Source organism: Entelurus aequoreus, linkage group LG20 (genome assembly GCF_033978785.1).
Source record: "Entelurus aequoreus isolate RoL-2023_Sb linkage group LG20, RoL_Eaeq_v1.1, whole genome shotgun sequence".
Lineage (NCBI taxonomy): Eukaryota > Metazoa > Chordata > Actinopteri > Syngnathiformes > Syngnathidae > Entelurus > Entelurus aequoreus.
Genome location: NC_084750.1, coordinates 39,062,520 through 39,089,944, shown reverse-complemented (window position 1 = coordinate 39,089,944; position 27,425 = coordinate 39,062,520). Strand labels below are relative to the sequence as shown.

The window sequence follows — 27,425 nt, the reverse complement described above, 5'->3', positions numbered from 1 at the left end:
ATGTGTGTAGCGACCTGTGGGCGGTTTAGACTCTCCGCCTTTAATTGTAGAGAGGAAGTGATGTCTGCTTCCTGCAGAGTTTTCACAGACAAACTGCGCAGCAAGGAACCAGGCAGTCGGCCCACCAGCTCCAAAGGGCTCATCTTCTTCAGCAGCTTTTAAATCAGTTTAAAGGGATGAGAGCCATTATATCAAACACCACAACACGGAGTGGACTGAAATAGTTTTGATAATTTTTTTTAACAATATTTATTTTATTTCATCAGGGGTTATAATTTATTAATTATTAATACTAAAGTAATAATTTTCCAATAGTTCCAATACTTTTTTTTTTAATGTATTTATTTTATTTTATAACATTTATTTGTTAACTTATTCATTTATTAGTGGTAGTCGTAGTAGTAGTAAATAATAGTTCCGTTATTATTTATTTATTTCTCAAATGTTTTTAGTAGTAGTAGTAGTAGTAATATTTTCATTAAATGATGACTATAATACTTTTTAAATTGTTTTAATTGTTACTTTTTTACGCAATTTTTTTATTTGATTTTATTAGATGTGTTTATTTATTTTAGTAGTGGTAGGAATAGTAGTAGTAAATAATAGTTGATTTTGCATTTGTTTAAGTTATTTGTTTGTTTTAGTAGCAGTTTTCTAATTGTTTCAAGACTTTTTTGCATTTTTATTTTTTATTTATTTAACTAACTTTATTGAATGTATTTATATAGTAAAATCAGTAATACTAGTTCCAATATTATTTATTTTAATGGCAATAGATTATAGTTCTAATACTATTTATTTATTTAATTAATCTTCAGTAATATTAATTCATTAATATCAAACAGTTCAAATACTTTTTTTACATTAATTTTTTTTAAATTATTTCTTTATTTATAATGAAGTAGTAACTTTCCAACAGTTCCATAGTTTTTTGTACATTTGTTTTAACTAAACTATTTAATTTTATTAAATGTAATTATTTTAGTAGTAATAATAGTAGTATATACTAATAGTTAATACTATTTTTTATTTTGAGTAGTTATTTATTAGTAAAGTAATAATTCCAATACTTTTTTCTTTACATTCATTTTAAAATATTTTATTTCAATTTATTTTATCAACTGTATATATTTATCAATTTATTTTAGTAGTAGTAATAGTAGTAAATAACACTCGTTCCGATACTAACCCCCTGCAACATAGCCTTCCTCTGAGCCCTCCTCATCCTCTCTGAGACGCTCCTCAGAGTCTCCACGTCTTTCAGCATCTCCAACGTCTTCACACGCCGCAGCACACAGCTCGGCACTCCTTTTATGACTTGACCAAGTTGGAGCAGCTGCTGACTGGAAACCTCCTGACACTTTTACACACAGCAGGAAAACGCTTGAGAAAAATCACAGTCAATCCCTGCGTTATCTGCAGCTTTTGTGAGCTTTAATAGTGTTCTTCGAGGCAACGTTATTCCTGAATGCAGTCTTTTGCAGGAAGTATTGCGATAAAAGCTACAAAAAGCTAAAGAAATGGAAAAATGTGCAGCTTATGTTTTGCATGTGGTGAATGTTTATATTCCTCTTGGAGAAAGTGAACCACCAGATTTAAGTAAATAGTAGCATTTCAGTTTGGGCACATAATAACATAGGGCCCTTTAGTACTGACATTGGTGTGTGGATTGAATTAATTCTCGTGGAAGAAAAGGCAATAAAATTGAACCTTGCAAAGGTGATGGCCCTATCTGTGAAAAGAGACTTGTTTGGCGTAAAGAGGCACTTCCACACAAACATCCCCTTTATGGCCAGGATGCACTCTCCCGATTTAGCACACACACACAGACAGGAGGTAAGAATATAAAACTGATGGTTTGGCTTCTCCAAGTTAGGAGTGCCTCATTTCTGACTTGACCTCCTCCAGGAACAGCAGTCCTGTATAATCACGCTTGCTTGTAATAAAGCAACTTTTGGTTCAGTACAGCATCTGTAACGTCTCTTTTGATCCAGCCCCACTGCGGTGTCATCCTTTTGTCCCGACGAGGATGACAAGACCAGAAATACACATCACTAACCTTAGCTGAAGATTCAAGTTCAAGATGAACAGAGCTCTTGTCTCGGTTCATATTTTAGACCATGTATTGCAATTAAAAGACAACATTACGAAAAAAATATGGCCTGATTTACTAAAGGTTTACTTGTATAAAAACATGCAAACCTGATAGCACGGGCAAAGCTCAACTACTAAACTTGTGCGCAGAGGATTGCGTCTCTTAAGAGAGCAGAATAAGGAGGGCAATCCATTTAGCGAGTCTGTTTTTATTAATATATAGAATATATGCTGATTCATCAGAAAACCACAACACTGGGGTAAAAAATGCAAAAATTATTATTTAGCGCGCAGTGCCATCTATCAAGACTAAAACTGTTCTGCGGCCACTGTTTTTTGCCTTTTGCCCGTCGAGAAAAGTGCAAAAAATAGCTGTGAGAAGAGGCGAATGGGCTGCAGCTCCATGTATGTAATCAATGTATATGGACTGTCAAAAATAAAAATATTAGACATATTGTCTATCCAGCAATATCATTTAAAAATGTCTCTGGATAACTTAAGGGGCTTATTAAAACAAACTGAATTGATATGTTTTCGTGTCTGCTGGTGTTTTTTTAATGTTTGTTTTGTCACAGAAAAAAAAAATTTCTACATAAAAAAAAAGCATAATATAAAGTATATATATATATACATTAAATATATAAATATATATATAAATGTGCAGCTCATATATATATAAATGTGCAGCTCAAACTGCACAAATAATGTATAAAGCCAAAATCAATAAACTCCCAGGAAGCATTCAAAAATTGTTCAGCACACGAGAAGGTGAGTTACAATTTAAGGGAGAATTTTAATTTCAAAATGCTTAGTTATAGAATGACCATTAAAAGTTTTTGTATTTCAATTTGTGGAGTGAAACTATGGAATGGTTTGAATGTGGAGTTAAAGCAATGTCCAAACATAAACCAGTTTAAAAAGAAGCACAGGCACATGGTATTCCAGAGGTACAAATATGAAGAATGGCTTTGATATTGGGTTGTTTGTGTTACAGAAGAGCGTGGGGCTGCCCATTGAGGCAGTGGTGCTGCTGCTGTGGCATGATGCCATTTCCATGATCACTAGTGGTAATGGTGTGGCTATGTATGTGTGTAGTGTGCATATGTATTATAATTTATGTATATACAAGTTCATTAAGATTGTACAACAGGTAGTTCTAGCTCAGAGTAATTTACGGTTTAAAGAAAAGGGGTGGGATTAATTAAGTGTAAACTTATTCTCACTCCTTTTCAAATATGTAAAAAAATAAATAAATAAAAAAGTCCATTGCTCATTTTGTTTATTTTTTTCATTTTTATTCTCCGTTGTTTTCATTTTGTTTAAATGGCTGTTAAGGCACTGTATTGGATAAGGCTTGCTCTTGTTTTTTTGCATATTTGAAAAATCAAAGATCAAATCAAATAAATACAAAAAATAAAAAACTGCTGTTGTGGGGTTCAACTTCTTAGATTTGTCTGTTCATAGTGCCTGACTTGAAGTTAGCTTTCTTGAGATTGTACTTGTTCATGTACTATGACATTAGTCTACGGAATTTTGTGTAGATCTATTAAACCGGTATTTGGGGTTCATTTTTTCCCCCTAATATGTGTTGCGTGAGGTCGCCTAAGCCTGACTTCCTGTTCATTTTTGGGCATGAGTACTGGTTACGACTGGGAAATAAAACAATATAAATATATATCGTGATAGACACGTAATCGATATCAATTAAAAATGTTCGATAATTTATTTTCTTCTTTGTCAGGAGAAAACAGAATCTGCAAAGCAAGGTTGGTTGCATGAACAAAGACACTCGCTCTCTGGTAGCCGAGCAACGCAGGAAGTGATCATTGATCAGTAGGAGTGACACGCTAACAGCCAGTCAGGTAACAGTATCAACTATAATTTTGGTTGCGCCATCTTATTGTCTCCCAGTTAATTTTTTGCATGGAGTAAGAAGAGAAAGTAAAAATGAATGCTGCAGAGAGAAAAAAACGGGAAAAGCATGACAGTATGGCAGTTTTAAAAATGTTTTAAAACGGACTGTAGTCAGACCAATGTGGTCTGTAAACGATGCAATGTGCTCGTCCCCATCAAGACCGGTAATATTACACTAGTACTTTAGCTCATACTTGCCAACCCTCCCGAATTTTCCGGGGGACTCCCGAATTTCAGTGCCTCTCCCGAAAATCTCCCGGGACAACCATTCTCCCGAAAATCTCCCGATTTCCAGCCGGATAACTATATTGGGGGCGTGCCTTAAAGGCAATGCCTTTAGCGTCCTCTCTCACCTGAAAAGGAGACCATTATACATATCTCCGTTATCCATAGGTTTATCTACAACCCATAAAATAGGCAGGCACGGAGCTATTTCTCAGAGTGTGTTTATTCCAGCCGGCATGTTAATACACTGACACACAACATCCGGATTCCCATCATGCATTGCTTCAAAACTACGGCAAGTTGTAATATCCAAAATTCCCAGCCGGACAAACAATATTGGGGCGTGCCTTAAAGGCACTGCCTTTAGCGTTCTCTCACCTGAATAGGAGACTATTATATATGTCTCCTTTATCCATAGGTTTATCTATGACCCATAACATGGTGGCCGAATGGATATAGTCACTCATGAATGGTCAGAGAAGCACAAGGGGGCGGCAACGCAGTATTATGGGCCACCTTGCAAGCAACATTCCGTTCTCATTTGCGGATGTTTTCAACAAATCTGTGAAGGATATGTTCCCGGATTCAGAGATCGCTCGACAGTACTCAAATGGCAGAACAAAAGCTACTCAAATAGTGAAAGGTAAGTGTTATTTTTTTTATAAGTAACCAGCAAGTACAGTACAGTTAGTAGAACAACTGTGTTTTCATTACTGTACTGTATATATAAGAAATACTTTAATTTCAGTGAATTCTAGCTATAAATATACCCCCCCTACACTGTCATGGCATCATGACAGTGTATGGCAGTGTTGGGTATAGTGTGGGATAGGGTGTGTAATGTGGTGTTGGGCCTGACTGTATTTCCCATGCTGGCAATGTCTGTGGCCCACAAAGTCCAATATTGTTGACTGACCCAATTGACTGGTAAGATGGCTGACCAAGAGACTCGTAAGTCAGTGTCCTGGGTGGTCTCCTGTCTCGCACTGGTCTCCTGACTGAACCACGCTGAGGGGAAGAAGGACTGTCCTGGTTGGTGTCATACCTGGCTTGGCAATGTTCATTTTCAGCATTCTGTTCATATTCGTGTTCACTGGATTGTTCTTGCTCCATCAGTTCAGGTTCCTCTGCTGTGAAGCTAGGAGGCTGTCCGTGCTCTCCTGCTTGTGTGGTCAGCCTTGCTTGTTCATGTAAGGATGGAGAAGTAACATGGTTTCTTTGAGGCACATGGGTGGTTGTTATATTTGACCTTTGTGACTCGGCTGGCCTTGATACTCTGAGCCAGTACTGTGGTCTTGGGCCATCTTCATCAGAGTCAGATGAAGCACTGCTTTGGAATGTCTCTCTCTCTGCATTCCTTTCAACCTGACTCCTATTCCTTTGTCTCTCTTTAGTCGGTGCTTGGTTCTTTGACTGTTCAGCCACACTCACAGGTAAGTCATTTACAAGGTGGAGGAGATTCCTATGTAGAGTACGGACTTTGCCACCACCTGTCTCTGGAGACACTTTGTAAACAGGGCTGTCATTTATTTGTTCCTTAACCTGAGCTTTCCTGGGCCTCCTCTCTCACTCATGTTGCGAACTAAAACCCTGTCACCAGGCTGTAGAACAATCCCCTTCACATGAAGGTCATATCGTCTCTTGCCTCGTGCACTGGACTGCTGACTGTTCTCAGATGCAATGCGGTAGGCCTCTTTCATTCTCACAGCCCATTTGTCGGCGTACCCTTGGGGTGTTTCACCCTCTTCAGAGGACAGACCAAAGAGCAGATCAACAGGGAGGCGGGAGTGGCGCCCAAACATGAGGTAGTGGGGTGAGAAACCTGTGGCCTCGTGTCTAGTGCAGTTGTATGCATGCACCACCTGTGGTAAATGATCCTTCCAGTTGCTCTTCTTCTCCTCTTGCAGTGTTCTCAACATCTGAAGCAACGTCCGATTGAATCTCTCGGCAGGGTTTACCTGTGGATGGTACGGGGTTGTCCTGGAGTGTCCCACCCCAGACAGTTGCTGGAGGGTCTTAAACAGGGAGTTCTCGAACTCTCTGCCTTGATCATGGTGCAATTTGGATAAAAAACCAAACCAAGGGATGAAGTCATTAAATATTTTCTCTGCAGCTGTTCTGCCTGACTTGTTTCGTGTTGGATATGCTTGGGCAAATCTGGTGAAGTGGTCTATGACTACTAAGATGTATTCGTATCCACCCTTGCTTTGCTCCAAGTGCATGTAATCGATAGACACAAGCTCAAGAGGTGCACTGGTCGTGATACTGCCGATTGGTGCTCTATCATGGACCACAGGTTTCTTTTTCTTGATACAGGGGCACTGTTTTGTGACATAAACCTCAATGTCCTTTTTCATGAAGGGCCAATAGAAACGATCTCTTGCCAGCCCAATGACTCTCTCTGATCCTAGATGAGCCATGTCATCATGGAGATGCTTCAATACAAGGGGCCGATATTCAGAAGGTAGGACAAGCTGCTGTCGTCCTCCTGCACTCCTGTACAGAAGGCCACATTCCATATACAGTTTACCCCACTCATGCATGAGTCTTTTCACAGGGCCACCTGCTTTCTTCCTGTCCTCATTTGTCAGTGCTGTCTTTGTCTGTTTCAGCTTGATTATCTCACTGATGGCTGCATCCTGCCTCTGAGATCTGATTAGTTCACTTTGGCTTATGGTCGGTACTGGGGACTTAACTTGAGACTCTGAACTTTGGGCCAGGTTAAGAGAAGCAACATAGGCGATGTCATACCTTTTTGCAGCCTCACTTCCTTCCCAAGTAGCACGTATTGCATCTCTGTCGAGCTCTTCAGTACACTCCTCAACATAACTGTTTATGTCCAGTGGGAGACGAGACAGTGTGTCAGCATCCACATTGACTTTTCCTGGCCTATACTTTAGGTTGAATCTGAAGTCAGCAAGCTCTCCAACCCATCTGTAGCCTGTGGTGTTCAGCTTTGCAGTACTCATCACGTATGTTAGTGGATTATTGTCTGTATACACTGTGAAGGATGGGGCTTAAAACAGATAATCCCTGAATTTTTGACATACCGCCCACTTTAAGGCTAAGAACTCCAGCTTTCCAGAGTGAAAGTTATAGTTCTTTTCAGCGGGGTTCAATGTCCTTGAACCATATGCGATGACTTTCAGCTTTCCACTCTGTTGCTGGTACAAGGCTGCACCGAGTCCCTGCTGACAGGCGTCTGTGTGTAGCGTAAAGGGCAGTTCAAAGTCAGGGTACGCTAGTGTAGGTGGATGTGACAGGACGTTAATGAGCTGCTCGAGTATGGTCTGGTGACAATCAGTCCACTGTATGGGGGTCTTTGAAGGCAACTGTACTCCTTTACCTTTCTTTATCTTCCCCTGTGTTGCATCAGGATTTCCTTTCACTTGTAGCAGCCCATATATTGGCTTAGCGATGCGGGAGAAATCTTGAATGTACATCCTATGGTAACTCAGAAAACCTAACAGTTTACGGACATCCCCCACTGTAGTGGGTCTTTTCTCCCTCAGTGTCATTACAGCCTCAATGTCTTTTGGGTCTATTCTCACCCCATTAGCTGACACTAACCTCCCCACATACCTGACCTCTGGCTTGAACAACTCACATTTTGTGGGTTGCAGCTTGACTCCATGACGTTGCAGGGCTCTCAGGACATGACGCACTGCATCGACATGATCAGCAAAGGACTTGGAGTAGCAGAGGATGTCGTCAAGGTAAGGAATACAGCAGTCATCACGCAAGGCGACAAGCCTCTCCTCCATGCTGCGTTGGAAAGCAGCAGGGGCATTGCTGAGACCAAACGGTATTCTCACCCACTCATATAGACCCCAAGGCGATATGAAGGCTGTCATGTGGCGGGATCCTTCAGCTATGTAGCCCTGATGATAGGCTTTGCCTTGGTCAAGAATGGTGAACCAGCTGTGGCCGCCCAGGGTGTCCAAGAGATCCTGGATGCGAGGCAGTGGGTGGCGATCTGGCACTGTTTTCTGGTTCAACTGCCTGTAATCAATACACAGTCTTAGAGATCCATCACGTTTTCTGACACAGACAACAGGTGCTGCAAAGGGTGATTTTGACTTGACAATCCAGCCTTTTGCAAGCAGCTCTTGGATGTACTGTTTGACCTCTTGATAGAGTGGTTTGGGAATGGATGAATATGTTTTTTGGACTGGAATGTCATCTTTCAGACTGATGATCATATGGAGGTTTGGGATGTCCCCAATGTCACCATCATTGCGAGCAAAAGCTCCTGATTCCTCCATCAACATTTGTTTCACCTCCTCTTGTTGATCATCCACTGGTGGGTGCCACAGGTCTGCAGTGGGTGGGACCTGATTAGAATTGGGGGGAGGTGAGGAGTCAACAGTGTTAACATGAATACTCTTATAGTCACTGTGGGGACTGTCTGTCTCTATGACTTTGTCAATGGGCTCAATGCTGCCTAGGACTGTGAAGCTTGGCAAGGTCACATCCATTTGGGAGTGGTTTGACACTGGCACTTTAATGAAACACCTGTCTGTCTGGTGAATCTCCATTAAGCCTGCTCCAATGCTCAATGACTCCAGCTGTACACTGTCAAGGTTGGGTTCAAACAACACAAATGACTCTGAGGGGTTAATATTGGCTGGAACCCTGCACTTAACGTGAACTACCTGACCTGAACAAATTGTGACCTCTTTGAAACCCACTTTTACAGCAGCATGTTCCTCTTTTGGGGAGTTCTGAGTCCGAATAAAACTCACTATGGCTGCAGCACTAACATCATCAATCTCCATGGCACCCGCAAGGAGGTTAGACAGAATGGACATGAGTTTAGGCCGGCCTTCATTACTCTTAATGAGTTCTTGGATTACATTAAAACCAACTAATGGTCTGTCTAGTTTCAGGCAACTCACTAGGAAGGGTACACGGATGGATAAGTCTGGATCATCATTACCTTGCAGGTTTACCACCACTTCAACCCATCCGTCGTAAGGCACTTCATCACCCGTGACTGCCGAAACATTCAGCTCATTGTCCAGTAGCTCACAGAGAGGTCGAATATCTTGGCTAGGCAGATACTTGTTCTTCCACGTGCGGTCAATTAGGCTCACATTGGCTCCTGTGTCCAGCAGGACAGTGACAGCGTAGCCACCCATACTACATTTCAGCAGGAAGTTGCGGCCAATGAGTGGGGCTACTAGCTTGCATGGCTGTGATGTATTGTGAGATTGTATTGTGTTGGCATCACTGATCTTAGCTGGCTTTTGTTTTGGGCCTGTTTGGGGTTGGGACAGGGGTGCAGGAGCGGTCAAAAGTTGTCCCTCTGTCTTGACCGCACTCCGTTTCCCGACGGTTTCTGTTTCTTCAAGCACCCAACTGCACGATGGCCTTCTTCTCCGCATGCGAAGCAGTGGTTGCAATTTGGATTGGACTGGGTGACACATTGTGTGCAGCCATAGGGTCTCTGTGTCTTTCTCTCAGTTCTGGGCTTTTCAGGGTCACCATAAGAGGTTGGTGCACAGCGCTGATCTGGTGCATGAGCCTGTGTGACCAGCTGTTTCAGGGTCTCCATTGCTTGGGTCAATGCTTCAACCTGGGAGCTAAGTCTCTGTATTGTGTCATCTTTATTGACAGTGTTGACTTTTACCTCACTCTTAACTTTCTCCTCAGGTTCAGCCTGGGTGCTATGGGCCTGACTTACTTTACGGGCAGAGCTGCGACCAAATCTTAGCTTTCTCTCACTTTCCTCTGTGGTGGTCTTTATCACCTGTCGCAGCAAAGCTTCATCAGATACTGTTGGGTCAGCAAGGAGAGGCTTGAGCTCACGCCTGACATCATCATACTTCTCTCCTATTCCCTGACATATTGTGTTCAAGAATATGCACTGTATTGTGGAGGTATCATACTTAACTACTGAGCTTGTTTGTTTAGTAGTGAACATAATCTTTTGTTTGAGGCCAATCATTCTATACAAGAATTGCTGTCGTGTCTCATTTTCATGTTGCTTGGCACACATCAAGTCCTGAAAGAGCTCTGTGCATCCCTTTTCACCTTGGTGTGACTGGAGGAAGCTTTTGAGTTCTGTGACAGTCAGTTCGTCTTTGTTTGTCAACATATCTCTGAAATTGCCAGGTTTGATTGTACGGAGCACCCCTCTAATGACCTCACCCTCAGTGTGTTTCTCTCTGAGACCTTCATCTATTTGTTTGCATAAGCTGTTGTAGCTTAGATCAGATGTAGTTTTACTTATTTGGCCCCCGTGTATCCTGAACTCTTTTCGCTGGAGATAAGCAAGATCTTGTAGGGAGACCAACCTATCTGGGGTTTGGTGTGGTGTGGGTTCGATATCACTATGGTGACGTGGCTGGCTGCCACCTTGTGCTGGGGTTCTTTGAGTCATTAGGGGGTCATTTGCATCATGGTTGTTCAGGTGTGGGTCAGTTGCGGTTGTCAGGCCAGAAGATGTGGTGGGAGTCACACATTCCTGTAACTTCCTGCCTAGTTCTTCATACATGGCTTGTAGTTGCTTCATATCTGGTGTGGTTGTGTGGGTGTGTGTACTGGGGTTAGTGTGTGGATATGTAGTATCACCTGACTGTGTGTGTGGTGCATTTGAACAAGATGGCTCATCATTTGAAACAAAAACAGGTAATTCAAAACAATCACGTTTTTTGATAACCTTCAATATTACATCATTCAATATCATCAAACGACCAATACCCTCATCATTAGAATTAAACAGATCATCAGATTGCATAAAGGAAAGGATATGGTCGATGCAGCTTTCTTCATCGGTTGAGCTCAGCTCGTCTGTGCCTGGATGATCAATTCCGATGGACATCGCAACCTCATAGGCTTCGGTGCCTGAGAGATGGTGTAGTTGCTTTTTGATGCTCCATAAGAGTTCTTTGCGTCCTTCAGACATGGCCTTAGCTGCAGTGATGACACCTTGCTCCTGTCGTCACTCTGCAGCCACTTCACTTCGCCTCTGTAGTCGCACTGAGTCACTGTAGTTGCACTGCAGTCTCTCTAGTCGCATTGCAGTCTCTATAGTCGCACTGCAGTTGCTGTAGTTTCTTTGGCTCTATGGTCGCACGTCACCTCTGTACTGAAGTCGCACTGCAGTCACGCCACCTCTGCACTGTGGTTGTCCTGCCGTCGCGTCACCTCTTCTCTGTAGCCGCACTGTAGACACACCACCTCTGCTCTGTAGCCGCACCGCAGACACGTCACCTCACTTCAGTAACGTGCAGTCACTCTGGTCTTCTGGTTCATATATATCACTGGATCAGCAATCGTCAAACCATCAATGGCGTTGCCGATCCCGGACGAGCCCCCAAATATCTCTTGCAGGTCCCAGGTAGCCAGGACAAGCAGTCAGATAATAATGTCCTGTTATACAGGAGGAAAAATCACACAGAACGTTTCAGATGTTTACAGACTGGTCGCTCTCATCAGAATGACGAGACACTTCCGGTCTGCAGGTGATATCATTCAATTGGGAAGAAACGCCCTACTGCCCCCTACTGACCAATGTGAATAGTGATAAATGTGGAATGACAGCTCCAAAAACGAATTCAAACCATAAAATAAAATAAATAAATCACCACAAAAATGTGACACATTATGGGTGGGTCACACGGACACATGCCTTCTCTATCTGACCGACCACATCAAACATGAAGTGGACGCGGCAAATACTGCGGCATGGTCATGCTGGACCTTCAGAAGGCCTTTGACACCGTTAACCACGCTATACTGTTGGATAAGCTCAGAGCAATCGGATTTAACAAAACCTCATGGAGCTGGATGCAATCTTACTTGGAGGGGAGGGAGCAGGTGGTAGAGGTGAACGGCACCGTGTCCCCCCCCCCCCCCCCCCTCTCGGTGAGCTGTGGAGTCCCCCAAGTCAGTATATTGGGACCTTTACTGTTCCTAATATACATAAACGACTTGTCATCGGCATGCGACTGTGAATTGTTTTTGTTTGCGGATGACTCTGCCCTGCTGGTATCCGATAAGGACAAGTCACAGGTGGAGAAAATCCTCAGTGCTGAGCTCTGTAGAACTTGCACCTGGCTCGCTGACAACAAGCTATCCATACACTTGGGTAAAACGGAATCCATCCTGTTTGGGTCCCACATCAACCTTAAGAAAGTCAATGACTTCACTATAAAAGTGGGTGACATTGTTATCACCAGGAAAGATGAGGTCACCTACCTAGGTTCCATTCTAGAGGCTAACCTTTCCTGTGATAAAATGGCAACCAAGGTAATCAAAAAGGTTAACCAACGAACGAGATTTCTCTACAGAATCTCCTCTCTGGTCAACAAAAGCACCAAGAGGATTCTGGCGGGAACTCTCGTTCAACCCTTTTTCGATTACGCATGCACCTCCTGGTACCCTAGCACCTCCAAAACCCCCAAATCTAAATTCCAAACATCTCAGAACAAGCTAGTCAGGTTACTTCTAGACCTCCACCCCAGATCCCACCTCACTCCTACCCACTTCTCCAAAGTGGGCTGGCTCAAGGTGGAGGACAGGATTAAACAACTTGCACTGAGCCTAGTCTATAAAATCCACTACACCTCCCTGATACCGAAGTACATGTCAAACTACTTCCTTAACGTAAATGACCGCCATAACCACAACACTAGGGGGAGCTTCACTAACCACGTTAAACCCAGATTCCAAACTAACAAAGGTCTTAAATCATTCTCTTTCTATGCCACATCAATGTGGAATGCGCTCCCAACAGGTATAAAAGAAAGGGCATCTCTATCCTCCTTCAAAACCGCAATAAAAGTTCACCTCCAGGCAGCTACAACCCTTAACTAACACCCTCCCCGGATTGCTAATAATCAAATGCTAATAATCAAATGTAAACAATCAAATGCAGATACTTTTTCTTATGCCTTCTGATCTCTCTCTCTCTCTCTCTCTCTCTCTCTCTCTCTCTCTCTCTCTCTCTCTCTCTCTCTCTCTCTCTCTCTCTCTCTCTCTCTCTCTCTCTCTCTCTCTCTCTCTCTCTCTCTCTCTCTCTCTCTCTCTCTCTCTCTCTCTCTCTCTCTCTGTCCACTACTTGCTGTCCATATCCTACCCCCCCCTCCACACCCCTGATTGTAAATAATGTAAATAATTCAATGTGATTATCTTGTGTGATGACTGTATTATGATGATAGTATATATGATAGTATATATCTGTATCATGAATCAATTTAAGTGGACCCCGACTTAAACAAGTTGAAAAACGTATTCGGGTGTTACTATTTAGTGGTCAATTGTACGGAATATGTACTTCAATGTGCAACCTACTAATAAAAGTCTCAATCAATCAATCAGTCCATCGAATCCCCTCAACAGTGTACAAAAGGGTCTATTTTTCGGCACATTTTACATTCAATAAACCTGCTTCAGCAATTAAAACATACCTTACGTGGTACTGTCAAAATTAAAGGAATTGTATAAAACAAATGAAACATGAACAAATTAAGAAATAAAATATTTGTAGCACCCATTTGACGCCGTATAAGCCAGTGGTACCGCTCACAGTCGGTAGTTGGTCGTAGTTGGTTGAAATGGCAAACCATTTCACCGCCGGGATAGCTTTGGTGTCGGCCAACTTCGTCTCACAAGATGTAGTTTCTCTTAAGTATCCTTCTTGAAAATGGCTTTGCAAATATATATCTGCCACCTAATCAACATTTTGCTCTCCTTCTGTGTGAGTACCGGTGAGTTTTCTGTGGATTTCTATAGCTCGTATGGCTCCGGTGCCACTTCCTGTTTTCGCAACTTATGATTGGATTCTCCCTTGGGACTCCCAAGTGAGTATCCAATCACAGCGTAAGGCCAGCTAGAAGGCCTTACTGACAACAATTCGTGATCTGATTGGCTATGGCAATTATCTATCAACTCTATGTGCCCCTTCGCTTACTGCATTGTTGATTCTGAAGGCCCAGGGCAGATTTTGTACAGCATGGCAACATAAGCTAGCTGAATTCTGATTGGATACAAATTCTAACCTACAAACAGCACTGGAAATACTTTTAGATATTTAGGGAAAGTAAATAAAACATTGCTTTTATCTTTAATTATGATCATGATTCCTGGTTATGTTAGGCCAGCAGAGACGGCCCACCACTGCATTAGAAATAAAAATGTTTACAATTTCATATATTTTTCTCCTGATTATTATTTTTTAAAAGGTCATAAAAATTATAGACAATTATCTATATCCACCGATATAAAACACTTCCATCGTGATACAGCCGTATCGCCTGGCACGAGCCTACCTACCAAATTCCGTGTGTTCTCATTTTTCTTCTACATTTTCAGAGAGGACAATTTTGGAGGGCTAACGTGGTGACCCTTAAAGCACGTCCTTAAATCCTCATAACCAATACCAATTTACAGAAGCCTCACCTCGTCATCGCCCAGCAGTTTCTTGACGAGAGTTCGTTGCTGCGTCATCCTCCACTGGACGCCAGGCGGCAGGTCTTTGATCACCTGTTTGAGGTCAGCGCTCGCGATGCTGTCCAGTTGTGTGGGGGACAGCAAGCTAACACTGCTGCCAAGCAAGTGCAGAACCTCATAAGTGGTCCAGTTGGAGTTGGACAAGGCCTTCCTCAGAAGGAGCATCTTCAGCTGCAGTCCAAGTGAGATGATTAAGAAATTAAGAAATAATCATCGCCGTCAACAAATGTAGATTTAAGAGATACCATTGTAGCCTTTGGGTTTTTGCACTCAGAAAACTGAGCCAGGAGTTGCCTGCTGAGTTCAGGGGTCAAGTCGGGTGCGTTGTCATAGTAACACGTCAATGGGCCTAGCCTGTGGTGATACCAAGACAATAAATAACAGAAAATGCAGAAATGCTTCAATATGATAATAAGCATTCCCTTTCAAATGCTGTAGATTACCAAGTGTACTGTGCATGTGTTGCAGCTAGGGGTGTAACGGTACACCAACATTTCGGTTCGGTACGTACCTCGGTTTAGAGGTCACGGTTCGGTTCATTTTCGGTACAGTAAGAAAACAACAAAATCTACATTTTTTGGTTATTTATTTACCAAATTTGTAAACAATGGCTTTATCCTTTTAACATTGGGAACACTATAATAATTCTGCCCACGTTAATCAACATTAAACTGCCTCAAGTTGTTGCTCAGATTAAATAAAATGACACAACTTTTCTTCTACATATAAAAAGTGCAACATTAAACAGTTTCAAGTCAACTCATCATGCTTAATTTATTACAGCATTTGGGAAGCCCGTAGTTGATTTTTATTATGTAAATGTTATATTTTTTTATCAACATGTGATAGCAGGGACCATGCCATTCAAAACTAGGATGCTCCATTACTAATGATTAATGTAACTATAGCTGAAAAAATAGTACAATAGCAATAGGAGAGACTATTCATCCCTGAACACCATGGAGTTCATGTAGGCTTAATGATGCAGTTACATTATTATATCAACTATCAGAGACAGAAACTCTTCATTTAACATAATGTCCTTTTTTGCTGCTTCAACACAGGTCAATCAACACAGAAAAAGGTAAAGTGAAATAACAGACAAACAGGGCTTTGCTGTCCGTAACACACACACACACGCACACACACACACACACACACACACACACACACACACACACACACACACACACACACACACACACACACACACACACACACACACACACACACACACACACACACACACACACACACACACACACACGCACACACAAGCTGCCGTTTGTTTCTAAAACGTCAACGGGCTCATAGTGATGTTACTATGAACAGTTAACAAGATGGCGGCGCATTGCTATGCAGCGGCTTGCTAACTCTCTTGGGAGTATAGAGCGATTTGGCAAAAAACACCCGTCATTTCTGTCAATTTCATGGCTGGCTCAAAGCGTGAACACTCTGTGATCACAAACGACCGACAGACAATTCTGGATGTGGATGGATCGGGTCATTATAGACTGAAAGATGCATGTACGGTGGACCTCCTCGCTAGCATGGGAATACTTCATGGGCTACATCGAGCGGCCTTTGTAGCAGCGGAGTCAAGTGCTAGCGGTGACCGCCAATGGAGACGTCGTAAGCGGTGTGAGCGGAAGCAGAAACGGGGATGCCGAGCGGGGCTAACAACAAAGGGAAAAGCTAACCAAAGAAGCGTGGAGTCTCCGGGTAAGAAGCCATTTAAACTAGAACTAGCCGGCGCCAGGCTGGATAATTCCTGCACACATAGCAATTCTCTTAGAATAAAACACAACTCACATAATGTTTTTTCTTTTGTGACCGTGTCAGAGGCAGACATGCAATCTACTGAGGTGGCTAACTATGATGCGTTCAGTTTATCGCAACATCTAGCAAACAATCGGACAATTCCCGTCGTATCAATTCCTAGATATGGTCGAAACTATTTAAAGTGCACTACGCATAATAAACGCAACATTATTAATATTTCTACTTCGGATATTTTCAACAAACAATCCTCAAAACAGCCCACTACCTATAATATGGGCTTTTTAAACATAAGATCATTATCTTCCAAAACGTTATTAGTTAATGAAGTCATTAGAGACAACAAACTTGACGTCGTTGGTCTCGCCGAGACCTGGCTCAAACCAGACGATTTTTTTGCGCTAAATGAGGCATCTCCTCCTAACTATACCAATACACATGTTGCCCGACCTCTTAAAAGGGGAGGGGGTGTCGCACTAATATACAATGAAAACTATAATTTTACACCTAACCTAAATAATAAATATAACTCGTTTGAGGTGCTCACTTTGAGGTTTGTCACACCGCTGCCTCTCCACCTGGCTGTTATCTACCGCCCCCCTGGGCGGGCCCTATTCGGACTTCATCAGTGAATTCTCAGAGTTTGTTGCTGATCTAGTGACGCACGCCGACAATATAATCATAATGGGGGACTTTAATATCCATATGAATACCCCATCGGACCCTCCATGCGTGGCGCTCCAGACTATAATTGATAGCTGTGGTCTTACACAAATTATAAATGAACCCACGCATCGCAACGGTAATACGATAGATCTAGTGCTTGTCAGGGGTGTCACCACCTCTAAAGTTACGATACTCCCGTACACTAAAGTAATGTCCGATCATTACCTTATAAAATTCGAAGTTCTGACTCATTGTCAACAAACTAATAATAATAATAATAACTACTATAGCAGCCGCAACATTAATGCTGCCACAACGACGACTCTTACTGACCTACTGCCTTCGGTAATGGCACCATTCCCAAATTATGTGGGCTCTATGGATAACCTCACTAACAACTTTAACGACGCCCTGCGCGACACCATTGATAGTGTAGCACCGCTAAAGCTAAAAAGGGCCCCTAAAAGGCGTACCCCATGGTTTACAGAAGAAACTAAAGCCCAGAAATGATCATGTAGAAAGCTGGAACCCAAATGGCGTGCGACTAAACTTGAGGTTTTCCATCAAGCATGGTGTGATAGTTTAATAACTTATAAACGCATGCTTACCTCAGCTAAAGCTAAATATTACTCAAATCTCATCCACCTCAACAAAAATGATCCTAAATTTTTGTTTAGTACAGTAGCATCGCTAACCCAACAAGGGACTCCTCCCAGTAGCTCCACCCACTCAGCAGATGACTTTATGAATTTCTTTAATAAGAAAATTGAAGTCATTAGAAAAGAGATTAAAGACAATGCATCTCAGCTACAACTGGGTTCTATTAACACAAATACGACTGTATATACGACGGATACCGCCCTCCAAAATAGTGTCTCTCTCTTTGATGAAATAACATTGGAGGAATTGTCAAAATGTGTAAATGGGACAAAACAAACAACATGTTTACTTGACCCAATTCCTGGGAAACTTATCAAGGAGCTTTTTGTATTATTAGGTCCATCAGTGTTAAATATTATAAACTTATCACTTTCCTCTGGCACTGTTCCCCTAGCATTCAAAAAAGCGGTTATTCATCCTCTACTCAAAAGACCTAACCTCGATCCTGATCTCTTGGTAAACTACCGGCCGGTGTCCCACCTTCCGTTTATCTCGAAAATCCTCGAAAAAATTGTCGCACAGCAGCTAAATGAACACTTAGCGTCTAACAATCTCTGTGAACCTTTTCAATCCGGTTTCAGGGCAAATCACTCTACGGAGACAGCCCTCGCAAAAATGACTAATGATCTATTGCTAACGATGGATTCTGATGCTTCATCTATGTTGCTGCTTCTTGATCTTAGCACCGCTTTCGATACTGTTGATCACAATATTTTATTAGAGCGTATCAAAACGCGTATTGGGATGACAGACTTAGCCTTGTCTTGGTTTAACTCTTATCTTACTGACAGGATGCAGTGTGTCTCCCATAACAATGTGACCTCGGACTATGTTAAGGTAACGTGCGGAGTTCCCCAGGGTTCGGTTCTTGGCCCTGCACTCTCTAGTATTTACATGCTGCCGCTAGGTGACATCATACGCAAATACGGTGTTAGCTTTCACTGTTATGCTGATGACACCCAACTCTACTTGCCCCTAAAGCTGACCAACACGCCGGATTGTAGTCAGCTGGAGGCGTGTCCTAATGAAATTAAACAATGGATGTCCGCTAACTTTTTGCAACTCAACGCTAAGAAAACGGAAATGCTGATTATCGGTCCTGCTCAACACCGACATCTATTTAATAATACCACCTTAACATTTGACAACCAAACAATTAAACAAGGCGACTCGGTAAAGAATCTGGGTATTATCTTCGACCCAACTCTCTCGTTTGAGTCACACATTAAGAGTGTTACTAAAACGGCCTTCTTTCATCTCCGTAATATCGCTAAAATTCGTTCCATTTTGTCCACTAGCGATGCTGAGATCATTATCCATGCGTTTGTTACATCCCGTCTCGATTACTGTAACGTTTTATTTTTGGGCCTCCCTATGTCTAGCATTAAAAGATTACAGATGGTACAAAATGCGGCTGCTAGACTTTCGACAAAAACAATAAAGTTTGATCATATTACGCCTATACTGGCTCACTTGCACTGGCTTCCTGTGCACCTAAGATGCGACTTTAAGGTTTTACTACTTACGTATAAAATACTACACGGTCAAGCTCCTGCCTATCTTGCCGATTGTATTGTACCATATGTCCCGGCAAGAAATCTGCGTTCAAAGAACTCCAGGTTATTAGTGATTCCCAGAGCCCAAAAAAAGTCTGCGGGCTATAGAGCGTTTTCTATTCGGGCTCCAATACTATGGAATGCCCTCCCGGTAAAAGTTAGAGATGCTACCTCAGTAGAAGCATTTAAGTCTCATCTTAAAATTCATTTGTATACTCTCGCCTTTAAATAGACTCCCTTTTAAGACCAGTTTATCTGCCGTTTCTTTTCTTTTCTTTTCTACTCTGCTCCCAACCCGGGGTGGACCGCTAGCCTGTCCATCGGATGGGGTCATCTCTACGCTGCTGACCCGTCTCCGCTCGGGATGGTTCCTGCTGGCCCCACTATGGACTGGACTTTCGCTGATGTGTTGGACTTTCACAATATTATGTCAGACCCACTCGACTTCCATTGCTTTCGGTCTCCCCTAGAGGGGGGAGTGTTACCCACATATGCGGTCCTCTCCAAGGTTTCTCATAGTCATTCACATTGACGTCCCACTGGGGTGAGTTTTCCTTGCCCGTATGTGGGCTCTGTACCGAGGATGTCGTTGTGGCTTGTACAGCCCTTTGAGACACTTGTGATTTAGGGCTATATAAATAAACATTGATTGATTGATTGACTAGTAGTTGACTATTATAATTTTGGGAGAGTCCGCTGCCTGATGCTTACCTGCTAAACACCTATCTGCTAACCCCACCGCAGAAGCACTGACTACATGCGCTCTGAATACGCACTGCTAATTGGCTGTTACCGCTCTGGTGTAACCAATTAGATGGTTGTGTGGGTGGGACAATGCTGGGTGCTGCGGAGTGCTGACAGAGACAGAGGCAGAAGAAGCGGAGCAGCTTGTTAAGACTTTAGTTAATATGTTCGTGTGGAAACTCGTTCGGTACACCTCCGAACCGAACCGAAACCCCCGTACCGAAACAGTTCAATACAAATACATGTACCGTTACACCCCTAGTTGCAGCGGTTAACTTCTTTAACATATGTTTCCTAACTAAACTGTCAAAATTAAAGGGCAAATGAAATACAGCTTTACCGCTTTAGTAATATGTTTGGGTTTACACATTTATCGTATTTTCCGGACTATAAGGCGCACTTAAAGTCCTTTTTTTTCCTCAAAACTCGACAGTGCGCCTTATAACTCTGTGCGCCTAACATACAGAATAATTCTGGTTTTGCTTACAGACCTCGAAGCAATTTTATTTGGTACAAGGTATAATGATATGTGTGATCAGTAGATGGCCGTCAAACATAAGAGATACGTGTAGACTGCAATATAATGGCAGTCACACACAAAAGATACGTGTAGACTGCAATATGACTCAAGTAAACAACACCAACATTTTATATGTTCCATTGAAAATACAGAACATTACACACGGCGCTCAAAAACCTATCAAAATGTTTTAGTACGACTTTGGTAAGCTATGAAGCCTCACCGCTTGATGGATTGTACTGTGCTTCAACATACGAGTGTTGTTATGGTATGTGTATAAGGTAAGACTTTATCAAGCGTTTTGTTTCGGAATATTATGCAAAAGCAACTTTTCTTACCTTCTGGTACCTGCTGATCTGTATTTGGGATCTGCATAAATCCTGAAAAATTGCGTGAGTCCGCCTTTGTAGTCCGTGCCGACACCGTAGTCGATAAGCTTCTTCTTTTTCTCTATCTTCTTGTTATGGGACATTCATCCTCCGCTGTTGCCATTTCTAATATAAAGTAGTGTAAAGTTCTTACTTATAACTGTCAGTAAACTCGCCATGAAAGCGCTAAAACATACCGGTGTAGTGAGTTTACATTATTCACCCAAGGAACTTTAGTTATTAGAGAGTTCCGGTCAGACGGTTTTTCACAGGACACATTTCCGGCGTTGTTGTTGTTTCCGGGTGAGGAGATGTTGCTCCGTTATTGATTTAAGTAAAGTCTAAATGTCATTACAACAGTTAACTCCATCTTTTGACATTTCTTCCACTCCCGTCCTTGCACGCTACACCGCTACAACAAAGATGACGGGGAGAAGACGCTGCCGAAGGTGAGCCACGTAAATAAGACCGCCCACAAAACGGCGCATCCGGAAGCAACTGTCAGAAAGCGGCTTGAAGATGATCTGTAAAACATAATCTATGCAATATTTTGACCAAAGAACCACTATTACATGTTATGTAGACCACAAAGAAGTGTTTTCAATTTAGAAAAAAGAAATAATAATATGACTCCTTTAATGCGCCCTCTAATCCGGTGTGCCTTATATATGAAAAAAGATCAAAAATAGACCATTCATCGGCGGTGCGCCTTATAATCCGGTGCACCCTATGGTCCGGAAAATACGATACACAGATGTCTCGAGGGCGCTAACTTTCAAATTGATTTTACACAGTATATCCCACCCCAATTCCTGCTTCTAGGACGTAATGACGTAACTACGTACACACGTAGCACATGCTTTGGGTGTTGTTAGCTAATGATAGCAATTTGAATAGTTAGTATTAGCTATCATTGAATGTAAAATTCTGACATAACAACAACATGACTGCAAATTATTTGTTGCTTCTCTAGGACTGTTTTTGTATGTGTGTCTCTGCGCCTATGTGTTGATGAGACAGGATGAGTGACCGGCGTAAACACCAATCATTTTATTCGGGCTGATAAAAAAATTTACTACACAAACTTAGCAATTGTTAAAAATATAGACTGTTTAAACACAAATGTGTTCTGTTAAACCACTGATAGTAACACAAGCTGGCCAAGGGTGTTCATGTTTTAATTTTTGTGCTTTAAAAAATGTAACTGTGAGCGAGTTGCAAACCGCACCTTTAAGAAACTTCTGTATGTCTCCAGCTCCAGACTTCATCTGTTTGACTAATTGTCATTACTGCCACAAGTCCTGGAAAAGTGTATTACAACTGAGAACCACTGCAGCCCAAACAAACCATATTTTTTGGTCTGGCAGCGCTTGCAGCCCAACAGTGATTGATTCTGTTTGCTTCTTCGATTACTAGATTTGTTAATAAAATACATGAAAGAGTCTTGCAGAAGCAGCCACATACTGTACGTGACATATAATCCTCGGTCTACGGTGCCGCTACCACCAGCTGCTGCTGTCCGCCTGACATGGCCAAGGACTCATTTTGACAGCAACAGGTGGCCAAATGATGGCCTAGATCAGGGGTGCCCACACTATTTCTGCAAGCCAGCTACTTTTCAATTGACCAAGTCGAGGGGATCTACCTTATACATATATATAATTTATATTTATTTATTTATGAAACAGACGTTTTTGTTTACACGTTTAAGTTGGTTAATGATAATATAATCATGTTCAACACATATAGATTTCTTTCTTTCACGAAGACAAGAATATTGGTTGGTGTATTACCTGATTCTGATGACTTGCATTGATTGGAATCAGACAGTGGTGCTGATAACGTCCGCATTTTCAAATGGAGGAGAAAAAAGTCCTCCTTTCTGTCCAGTACCACATGAAAGTGGTTGGTTTTTGGCATCTTTCTGTCCAGCTTCCATACTCGTTTTTATACACTTTACAACAGGGGTGCCCACACTTTTTCTGCAGGCGAGCTACTTTTCAATTTATCAAGTCGTGGGGATCTACCTCATTCATATATATAATTTAGATTTACTTATTTATGAAAGATATGTTTTTGTTAACAAGTTAAAGCAAGCATGTTTAACACATATAGCAAGCATGTTTAACACATATAGTTAATGTTGTTAATAAGTTAAAGGTGTTTAATGATAATACAAGCATGTTTAAGACATATAGTTAATATTGTTAACAAGTTAAAGGGATTTAATGATAATGCAAGAATGTTTAACACATATAGTTAATATTGTTAATAAGTTAAAGGTGTTTAATGATAAAGCAAGCATGTTTAACACATATAGTTAATATTGTTAACAAGTTAAAGGTGTTTGATGATGATGCAAGCATGTTTAACACATATAGTTAATATTGTTAATAAGTTAAAGATGTTTAATGATAAAGAAAGCATGTTTAACACATATAGTTAATATTGTTAATAAGTTAAAGGTCTTTAAAGATAATAAAAGCATGTTTAACATAAATAGTTAATATTGTTAACAAGTTAAAGGTGTTTAAAGATAATGCAAGCATGTTTAACACATATAGTTAATATTGTTAATAAGTTAAAGGTGTTTAATGATAATACAAGCATATTTAACACATATAGATTCCTTTCTTTCATGAAGACAAGAATATAAGTTGGTGTATTACCTGATTCTGATGACTTGCATTGACAGGAATCAGACAGTAGTGCTGATAACGTCCGCATTTTCAAATGGAGGAGAAAAAAAGTCCTCCTTTCTGTCCAATACCACATGAAAGTGGTTGGTTTTTGGCATCTTATTTGTCCAGCTTCCGTACTCCTTTTTATACACTTTACAAGAAATACATTGGCGGCAAACTCCGTAGCTTGCTAGCTTGTGCACGCCAGCTTTCTGAGACTCTTATTTTGTTAGCGCAGGCAGGATGAAGCAGAGCTTTTATTGTGCAACTGTGCAGTCGGTCTTTAGAGTTTTGACGGCAGGTACGGCGCGAGAGTCTGTTGAAATAAAAAGTGTTTCTCGCCTTCCTGTCGGTAATTTTTTCTTAATAATGAGCTGGCAGCAGCCAGCGTCATCTCACAAGACCCTCAGGTGCCGTGAATGTCAATCAAGTGACGAAAGTGACGTCATAGTGAAGATTTATAATCGCAAATTTTTAGGACTTTTTTTTAATGCCTGGCTAGCGATCGACTGACACACCCTCCGCGATCGACCGGTTGCTCGCGATCGACGTAATGGGCACCCCTGCTTTACAAGAAATACAGGCTGGCTTTCTGAGACTCTTATTTTGTTAGCGCAGGCAGGATGAAGCGGTACTTTTATTGTGAAGACAAGAACTGTGCAGTCGGTCTTTAGAGTTTTGACGGCAGGTACGGCGCGGGAGTCTGTTGAAATAAAAAGTGTTTCTCGCCTTCCTGTTGGTCATTTTTTCCTAATACTGATCTCACAGCAGCCAGCGTCATCTCACAAGACCCTCGGGTGCCGTGAATGTCAATCAAGTGACGTCTTGGTGAAGATTGTTGATTGCTAATTTTTAGGTCTATTTTTTTAATGAATGGCTGGCGATCGACTGACACACCCTCCACAATCAACGTAATGGGCACCCCTGGCCTTGATAAATGATATGTCCTTACAATGATATATGAATATGAAGCATTGTGAATGCATTAATTTTGTGTCTTTGACTCTATCTTTTTTACATTGTTAAAATCAAATGTGGCCAGGCCATCCGGGAGTTAATTGTTCATATGTCTCTGATGGGCACATTAATCAGTCTGAGGAATAAAAGTTGACCCTTTTTAATGTGAACTGTTACCCAGCGTCACTTCTGAGCGTCGCGTCAGTATCCACAGCCTGTAGAAATGTATGTAGGATTTGATACATCCCAACTTTGCCGTGAAGAAGGGCAAAGTGAAGGTTTTTGTGCGTACACAAGCTTGATACATTAGGGCCCAGAAGTCTCCCTAGAGCTGTCCGGCTGACTAAACTGAGCGATCGGGGGAGAAAGGCCTGAGTCAGAGAGGTGACCAAGAACCCGATAGTCAGAGGTACAGCATTTCTCTGTGACGAGAGGAGAACCTCACAGAAAAACAACTATCTCAGCAGCAATCCACCAATCAGAAATGTTTGCCAGCATGAACCTGAAAGACCCAGACCATGAGAAACAAAATTCTCTGGTCTGATGAGACAAAGATTGAACACTTTGTTGTGAATGCCAGGCATCATGTTTGGATGAAACCAGGGGCCGCTCATCACCAGGCCAATACCATCCCTACAGTGAAGCATGGTGGTGGCAGCATCATGCTGTGGGGGTGTTTTTCAGCAGCATGAACTGGGAGACTAGTCAGGGAAAGAGGGAAAGATGAATGCTGTAATGTACAGAGACATCCTGAATGAAAATCTGCTCCAGAGCGCTCTTGAACACAGGTTTATCTTTTAGCTGGACAACAAACCTAGGAACACAGCCAAGATACCAAATTAATGGCTCCAGGATAACTCTAAGTGTCCCCTTGAGTGTTCCAACACTTAAATCTCTGGAGAGATTTGAAAATGGCTGTGCATTAACACTTCCTATCTAACCGCATGGTTAGATAGAAAGTGCTGCAAAGAGGAATGGACAAAACTGTTCACAGATAGGTGCCCAGCTTGTGGCATCATATTCAAAAAGACTTGAGCCTGTAATTGCTGCCAAAGGTGCCTAAACGCAAAGGCTGTGAATACTTATGTAATTTCTTTGTTTTAAAAAAAAAAAAACATTTGAAAACAAAAACATTTTCACATTGTCATTATGGGTGTAAAATTTAGAGGACAAAAATGAATATATAACATTTTTGGACTATAAGCCGTGACTTTTTTCTCACGCTGCGGCTAATTTATGAATTGTTCTTCACTAACCGCCATAATGTTTTATATTCAATAAATAGTTTTCATCAGACACTGAGAATGTGTGTTATTGTTTGTGCTATGACACCATCTTTTGGATGAGTTTGCTCATTGCAGGTGTTGCGGGTTGAAACCGTACTCGCTGTAAACCGTCCCTAGCGTTTTTGCTCGAAAGGACTCGTCATTCATCACTCCAAGCAGCGTTTGTAAGTTTTACAGTATAACTAAAACAATTCATACTTAACTAAACAGTCCCATGTGTGATATCTGTAGGAGTGTTGTCATAAATATTTGTATGTGCTGTCGTAATGTAATCAAGCTAGCGCCGTTAGCATTAGCAAATATGCTACCACGTTTACAAGTGTCTGTGTTAGCATTATTAACTTACAATGGCATTCTTTTGGTATTGTTTCAGTTTGGTAAATTCACCAAAACGTCACCGTGGAGTTATTGAGTGTGTTTCGCTGATTTGAGAGCTAGCCTCCGCAGCTAGTGGGTTCTACAAAATTTTTCGCATCAGTATATATCCACGGTCCGGTGCGACTAATATATTTAAATATATTTATTTCTTCTGCAATTTGGTGGGTGCGGTGTACTCTATAGCCCGGACAGTACAGTATTTTCCAGATGCACTCTAAGAACTCACTGGGTGACATCATCTTCAAGCTCCAATTCTCCTCTGTAACACTCTTTGATTTTTTGCAGCAACTTCTTGGCCAGGCTGGGTTTCATTTCACTCTTTTTCGCCTTGGATGTGAAGTTTGGGGAGCGGAAAATGGCACACATCTAAGTGAAGAATGCCATAAAAAAAATAATTCAGTTAGAGACAAGATTCTATTCATTTTTCTGTTGTAGTGCATGTACCGTTTCTGGTGTGGAAGAATCAAAGGAAGCTTTTTCTATATCAGATTGCATCGTGTCAGAGGGCTTCCATTCCAGCTGAGCATTGGAATACTTCATCCACACTGTTAAGACAAAATAAGACGTATAAGTGCACTTTTTTGGCACCAACCAAATCCCGCCAGTCCTGATATACGTAAAATCTAACAGTACCATGTTACAGAACATGGTTTAAGCTAGTTTTAGTTTGGTCTTTATTTGAAGGGACAATGCACAGAAACATTAAGATCAAAGACAGATATGTTCTGTACCAGATTATAGCTAAATAGCTAATTTCCATCTGCAGTCCCTGGCTACCTAAATTAAAGGGATACAAAAATCATGCAATAAAATTATGACAATAAAATCATACTATAGCATGTAATTAAATTAAGAAAAGTCATACAATGCCCTTTCATGGACACATCCTTAATATACAATACAACCACACCTCATTTACATCATCACACAAGACAATACATGCTCTTGTTCACATCTGTCGTCATTTGTAAAAACAACCATGATTTTAACAGACTTTGGCACTTCGCAATCACTCCAGCAGTACTGAGAGCGGACTCAGCCAAACTACCTCGAGGTAATGTGGCAATTTTCAATGCCAAAAAATAAATTGGCTCAAAAAACGCACCAACGTAAGTTAAGTACAATAAGGCTCCACTTTT

The 27,425-nt window shown here is 41.6% G+C and overlaps 1 protein-coding gene across 1 annotated transcript in view; it reads right to left on the bottom strand.

The window, feature by feature from the left end:
• The window catches only part of LOC133636265 (otoancorin-like), a 73,944-nt gene that overhangs the window by 41,575 nt on the left and 4,944 nt on the right, over positions 1 to 27,425 (bottom strand). Inside the window, exons 3-8 of the mRNA XM_062030104.1 lie at positions 26,731 to 26,831; positions 26,513 to 26,652; positions 14,937 to 15,045; positions 14,641 to 14,862; positions 1,190 to 1,360; positions 15 to 155 (exon numbers count right to left, since the gene is read on the bottom strand). Of these exons, the coding sequence (XP_061886088.1) occupies positions 15 to 155; positions 1,190 to 1,360; positions 14,641 to 14,862; positions 14,937 to 15,045; positions 26,513 to 26,652; positions 26,731 to 26,831 (884 nt within the window). The remainder of the gene's footprint in view (positions 1 to 14; positions 156 to 1,189; positions 1,361 to 14,640; positions 14,863 to 14,936; positions 15,046 to 26,512; positions 26,653 to 26,730; positions 26,832 to 27,425) is intronic.